This window comes from Simochromis diagramma, unplaced genomic scaffold, assembly GCF_900408965.1.
Source record: "Simochromis diagramma unplaced genomic scaffold, fSimDia1.1 OVJJ01000603.1, whole genome shotgun sequence".
Taxonomy (NCBI): domain Eukaryota; kingdom Metazoa; phylum Chordata; class Actinopteri; order Cichliformes; family Cichlidae; genus Simochromis; species Simochromis diagramma.
Window position 1 is genome coordinate 22,212,405 of NW_024387414.1, and position 5,989 is coordinate 22,218,393.

Here is a 5,989-nt window from a genome sequence, read left to right on the forward strand (position 1 = left end):
GTCTGTCTGTCTGACCTGTCCAGGGTGCACCCCGCCTCTCAAACTATGGCAGCTGGGATAGGCTCCAGCCCCCCTGTGACCCTGAATTGGATAAGCTTAAGAGGATGGATGGAAAGCTTCGACAGATAATCACAGTTATAATAATCCAAAAGCCACCAACAACACAGAGAGGTCAGGAGGTTCACTTCAGATCAGTAACTAAAATTAACTAAAATTATAGTTATAAGACAGATATAGAGACACCCAAGTGTTGCTCAAAGGGCCCCCCGTACATAAAGTTGAATTGGGTGGTTTATACATACAGTTATTATCAGGGGAAAATAAACTATAGAGAGCTTTATTTTTTAAAACCAAGCAGTAAACATGCCCATTTCTGCTAAAAAAAAAAATGTAAAATGGGAGTCTAGCGGCCTGTGTAGCTCATTATTAGAAACTTCTAGTGATTTCAAATGTATAAAATAAATCAAATTTTACAATGAAGAATGGGATGCGCAAATATCATTTTACAGGCTTTTTGTAGTTATAGTTTTACTAGTTCACTCATGTGGGTAAACTGTGGTGAGGTATGCGTGTGTGTGTAGTGTAGGGGGCAGCCATGGCCCCCACGTACAGTAGGTACGCCACTGAGAGGAAGAGCCTCCACACAAAAGAAAAACCGCGCTCACGTGCGCTCGTCTGTCAATCAGTCCCGCGCGCCATGCGCCTCACTCACAGGTGATATCTATTAGGTTACCTCAAATTGTGCAGTCGCGTTTGTTTGCGGACCGTCCACCGGGTTCCTCCCTGTCAGGGATATTTTTCTGTGGCGGTTTTGGCAAGCTGCAGTCAGCTTTGCAGATGCTATGTGTGAGCAGTAAGCATGGCGGAAAATCATCTGGAGTACGGCTACCTCGAGGGCGAGTCCATCGGAGAGCTATTCACGGAGGACCCGGTGAGCATGGGCTATTATTGTGCTGGCGGTGGGCAAAAAGCAGGTTTGACACGGGTTATTTGTTTGCTTGTGTGCTATATGTCGACGCGGTGCAATAAACCAAGCTCGTCACGCTAGGCAAACGAGCGCAAACGCAGTGTCGTATTGTATGTCCCCGACAAACGTTGTGTGATAAGAGCACCACTGAGCCACATCTAAGATGCAGAGTGAAAAGCTGGGCCACTCGGCGCATTGTAGGTCCGGGTTAAGTGCGGTTATAGCTACGTTTTGTGCTGCACTTCAGGCGTGATTAGATTACGTTGCTGCCCAGAAATATCAGGACAGCTCAATTTGAACATGTTTGTTTTTTCAGGGAGATTAGTTCATGTATATGTAAATATGCAGTAGATATTGGGAACATAGGAGGGACAAAAAAATCAGTATCTTTGTATCACAAGTCAGACAACAAGCCTGCTTTCAGATCAGTGAATCTGGGAAGGTTCCCAACTAAAGTTAACCCAGTAGGAATAAGCAATGCCCTCTAGCCTCCAGAAGATGCCAATGTACCTTTTGACAAAATCTGTCCGGCCTCTAACCTCAAACTGCAAATGAACATTAAAAAAAAAAAAAAAAAGTCTAATTTTGTTTTAATGGCGCTGTTGGAGAGCACTAATTGTACTACTACCCATAAGATTCAAATGTTTCTGCATCTGTTTAAAAGTTTTTCTTTAATTTGTCATCATTGCTGAGCATCTTACTTTAGTCCAAAGTTTCTTCAAGTTTACTTTTTTGGTTGTGTCACAGGAGCTGCTGGCCATCAAGGCCAGGGTGCAGGAGCTGGAGATGGAAGAAGAATCGGAAAGACTGAAGGAGGAGGAGAGGTGTGATGCAGTGGACATGCAGCTCCTGACCAGCAGCCCTCAGTCTGGTGAGACAGCTTGCATCTCATCTGTGGAGCGGTGCTTTGTTGTACCACATTGTATAGCTGCATAGCTAAATGCATGCAAGAAGCCTCAACAGTGTATTTTTAGCCAGGTGTGTGTAGCATTACAGCCTCCAGGCAGGTGAGATAACCACATTCTTCTCCATCTGGCCAACACCTGGGACGCTTCACAGTGGTTGCGAGTGTTGTGCCTCATCACTGCCCAATGAGACGAAGCAGTGAGCCCCAGAGAACCAGAAGTGTCCTCCTCGCTGCCTGTGGCTATTTTCTGCCTCTGTGCGTCTCCCTCCCCCCCATCCTCCTCTTTGGTTCCTGCTCTGAGCAGAGATGCAGTCAGAGAAGAGCCAGACTGAGATGTGTATTGTCAAAGAGATAATATTGGTGAATGTAATCATTGTTAGTTTCACCTAGCATGACTCATGTAGACTGCACGTTCCCTGTGTTGCATGTGCAAAAGCAGTGGACAAAGTCTGTTTCCTCCACAGGACCTTTCTACAACATGACTCCCGAGGAGAGGATAGACGCAGACAACAGGTCGATCTATGTTGGAAATGTAAGGAACATTCATTTCTACACTTGGATATTTTTTGGGGGGGTGTCACAGTTTTGGTCTAACACACTGAATAAATCTCAGGTAGACTATGGAGCCACTGCAGATGAGTTGGAGATCCACTTCAATGGCTGTGGTCCTGTCAACAGAGTAACCATCCTGTGTGACAGGTTCTCCGGCCATCCTAAGGGGTAGGTTCAGTCTGTATTTATATATCTATATATATATTTTTTTTGTATTTTTTTGCAGCCTAACATTGTTTGATCATAGCATACACCTACATGAAGGTTGGCTCCATATCTAATTGGTGCTTTTTATCTTTTCTGATCTTCACAGCTTTGCTTACATTGAGTTCTCCGATCGAGATTCTGTACAGAGTGCCATTGGACTGCATGAGACTCTGTTCAGAGGAAGAGTCTTAAAGGTGAGGGGGTACTGTTTTGGTTTTTTTTTTTTTTTTTTCTTGTCTCCCCCCCACCCCCCCCTTTGAAGACGTGCAGATTTCAGGTGCACAATAATGCCAGTCAAATCTCAGTACATAAGAGGGAAAAGATCTCAGGTGGCATCAGATTCTACCAAAATAACCTTCTTGCTTGGGAAGAAAGAAATTTGTACTTTTTGTACTGTTCTTGGTTGGAACAAAGTTAAAGTTGTTTTGCTTAGCACAAAGGAATAGACTGGGAAAATTATATTTTGCCGTGTGTACTGGACATAACCCCACTTCCTGTTTGGAAGTGAAAATAGAACACCAAAGGGTCTTGGGTGTGTTCAGTGTTTCTTTTTAACCAAATTAGTCCTAATCAGTAAAGAGCTTCCTTTATCTTGCAGGTAATGCCCAAGAGGACTAACATGCCAGGCATCAGCACCACTGATAGAGGAGGGCACAGAGGCGCCCACTCCAGAGGCAGAGGTCGTGGCTACCGTCCACCCCGATACCATAACAGCTCTCGAGGAAGGTTCCGTTACCAGTCGAACAGGCCACAACATCAAACACCCCACCCTTACTACGGAGGAGCCCCAGTGGGGAAAAGACAGTGGGGACACATGGACTACCATGAGCAGACATCTAAACGTTACCCATGTCTGCTGCTTATCACGCCACCATCAGAGGAGTTAGGGGCAGGGTCGAGTGGACAGCACTACCCCCAGCAGCGCTAGGTCTACCCGCAGCATAAAGTTGGAGGATAGAAGTGACAAGTCATTTTAAACATTCTTCCATCCATTATCAAGTTGGCAATTATGAGAGGTGCATAAATGACCACAGTGATGAAGGTGAGATGTGCATAATTCAGAGATGTCGCTTTATTAGCTTATGTTGCTGTGAATGCATGGGACAATCCTCGAAATGTTATGCAGTTGCATCTGTTTTTACAAACTGACGAATGTTTTGTGTTGCTGCCTGCAATGTAATCTACAAATTTTCCCCTTATGTATAACTTAAGTTCTTTGCTATGTATGTGAATAAATAAAAATGATCTGGTGTTCCACTTGTAGTAAAATAACACACAGTGATGTCTAACAGTTCAGTTTTATTACAGTTGTATTTCATAATTAAAGAAACAAGTAAATAAAATAAAGGGTGTTTATGTACAGTGGAGGATCAGCAGACTGGGTAAAAGATTCATCAGGCAGTTTGTACCATCATTCCAGAAACAATCCCATCGAAGGCCCTGGAGGAGGATCGATTATTGGTTAAACATCACTGTATAAATGGGGGACATCAAATGCAACATCAGCGTATACTCACTTGGATTGAATGGTGTCTCCAGGATTGTGGAACGGGTTACACATAACGTCAGTAAACGAGTTGTGCAACTTCCTGAACATCTGAAAATGAAACCAGCGTCCGTTGTACAGAAATGTTCCAATTGAGTCCCAAAAAGTTGATTATGTTCATCTCGACAAGACTTAATCAAGTATTGTGTTCTAGTTGTGTACAGTGCATCCTAAACTTTGAAATGTAAGGTTAATTGTCATCAGGATTCTATTTAATCCAGCTGTGTTTGAAAATGTGTAGATGCTTAGCAAACTCAACTTACACTTCTTATTTCATTGTCCCGCAAAGATGTATTTGATGAGTCAACGACAATTACAAATTTCACCTTGGAGTTGGTCACATACCCATATCTATTTTACAAGTCAAGGATACTTGTGTTTTCTTCAGGAAACATTGAGACCAAACATTCCAGCTAAGACAACTTCTGGTTTTGTAGAATGATAAGAAGAATCTGGAAGTCTGGTTTATAAGGATTTCAGCATGGATCCACCCATTATTTGCCACACGGTCATCTGAAATGGTTTTGGTGGAAAAGTGTTTAAAGATGATTACAAGAAAGGTTGTCTAAGAGTTCAGGCTCTGATGAAGAATAAATGTGGTCATACAAAATACTGACTTATTATTAATAGCTTGTTAGGATTTTCCCAGCAAAATATAAAGAAATGGGCGTGGCCAAATACTTCTGTACACTATTTTGAAGAGTAATGGTTTATTTATATTTTTTGTAATAAGATAATTAGTCTAAGGTGAGATCATACTCTATCCTTAGTGAAAGAAACGTGATGTAAGTACACGGATAGCTCCCACCAAAACAAACAGTAAAATTACTTAAAAATAAAGGATACACTTTATAGTCTTCTGTTGGGTAAAGCAGACCCAGGTACAGCTCTCTCTGGTCTCCCAAGGCTTTGCCCACAGCTGAGATCTTTTCCTCCACCACATCCAGAGAGGTGTGTACTGTGTAGTGAAACTTCAGCTCATTTTGAGTGGGAACACTGCGGATATATAGCGGGTAATTCTGCCAAAAACACATACAAATGTAGAGAAGAACAAGAAAAACCCCATTAAAGGCATCGTCTTTGTAGCACTTGCTCGGGAAAGATTCAGAAAACTGTAACAGCAGGTAATCTAGCTAATGCTAGGCGATAGCCATGTTGGTGCATTTAAACTTGCCGACCTTACAGCGTTCAGACAAAGCTAACATGTGCTTAGATACGTCTATCAATATAAGGTTAACCTATGGCCACAACACGGAACTAAAACCTGTGATATATAACAACAATCATTACCTCTTTTGCGATCACAGCTATGCACACCGCCATGTTAGTGTTCATCTTGTGAGCTGTCAGATGCGGTCACGTGATACGTTGCATTCAGCTATAACTCGTAAAGCAGGAGTAGAAAGCAGCCCCCTATTGAATGCCAGTTTTTCCTGTATGATGTATAAACCGTGTGCTTAAATAGTTGACTTATAATCTTTATATAGTAATATTTCCATTTTTAAGCTAAATTATATTTTATGAGATTCGTTTTTTTGTTATTTATCCGAATATTTTGAAATTTAATTTCGTGACAGTCAGATTTATCAGCAGTCATTGAATGCAGCATACTCCAAAAAGCAATTTTTTGTTTATTTAATAACACAATATAAAGCTACCGTAGTCATATATAAGAGAAATTAAACTAGAAAAAGATGAAGCGATTTCAGTGAACTGTAAATAAATCCTAGCAAACATCTTAAGAGTGGCTGTTTCCTGTATGCGCAAATATTGCGCTGAAAACTTGCACGAAGACAAACAAAACACTTCC

At 41.8% G+C, this 5,989-nt stretch overlaps 2 protein-coding genes across 2 annotated transcripts; one reads left to right on the top strand and one right to left on the bottom strand.

Moving 5' to 3' along the window:
• Positions 1 to 674: 674 nt before the first annotated feature.
• pabpn1l (PABPN1 like, cytoplasmic) lies at positions 675 to 3,896 on the top strand. The gene is made up of 6 exons (XM_040011834.1): positions 675 to 931; positions 1,715 to 1,838; positions 2,339 to 2,406; positions 2,488 to 2,594; positions 2,740 to 2,827; positions 3,232 to 3,896. Exons 1-6 carry the CDS (start codon positions 860 to 862, stop codon positions 3,559 to 3,561), a joined length of 789 nt encoding a protein of 262 aa, XP_039867768.1. The 5' UTR covers positions 675 to 859; the 3' UTR covers positions 3,562 to 3,896.
• A 16-nt stretch (positions 3,897 to 3,912) lies between these two features.
• Positions 3,913 to 5,547, bottom strand: trappc2l (trafficking protein particle complex subunit 2L). Its single transcript, XM_040011835.1, has 5 exons — positions 5,470 to 5,547; positions 5,026 to 5,198; positions 4,443 to 4,530; positions 4,151 to 4,230; positions 3,913 to 4,073 (listed from the first exon to the last, which is right to left on the bottom strand). The coding sequence occupies exons 1-5, from the start codon at positions 5,512 to 5,514 to the stop codon at positions 4,028 to 4,030; spliced, it is 432 nt and encodes a 143-aa protein (XP_039867769.1). The 5' UTR covers positions 5,515 to 5,547; the 3' UTR covers positions 3,913 to 4,027.
• Between the last annotated feature and the right edge of the window lie 442 nt (positions 5,548 to 5,989).

Coding starts and splice junctions, on each gene's coding strand:
- pabpn1l (XM_040011834.1), top strand. CDS start 860: ATGGCGGAAAATCATCTGGAGTACGGCTACCTCGAGGGCGAGTCCATC. Junction 932..1,714: donor AGCTATTCACGGAGGACCCG/GTGAGCATGGGC, acceptor GTTGTGTCACAG/GAGCTGCTGGCCATCAAGGC. Junction 1,839..2,338: donor GACCAGCAGCCCTCAGTCTG/GTGAGACAGCTT, acceptor TTTCCTCCACAG/GACCTTTCTACAACATGACT.
- trappc2l (XM_040011835.1), bottom strand. CDS start 5,514: ATGAACACTAACATGGCGGTGTGCATAGCTGTGATCGCAAAAGAG. Junction 5,199..5,469: donor TAGCTGTGATCGCAAAAGAG/GTAATGATTGTT, acceptor TGTTTTTGGCAG/AATTACCCGCTATATATCCG. Junction 4,074..4,150: donor GGAGACACCATTCAATCCAA/GTGAGTATACGC, acceptor ATCCTCCTCCAG/GGCCTTCGATGGGATTGTTT.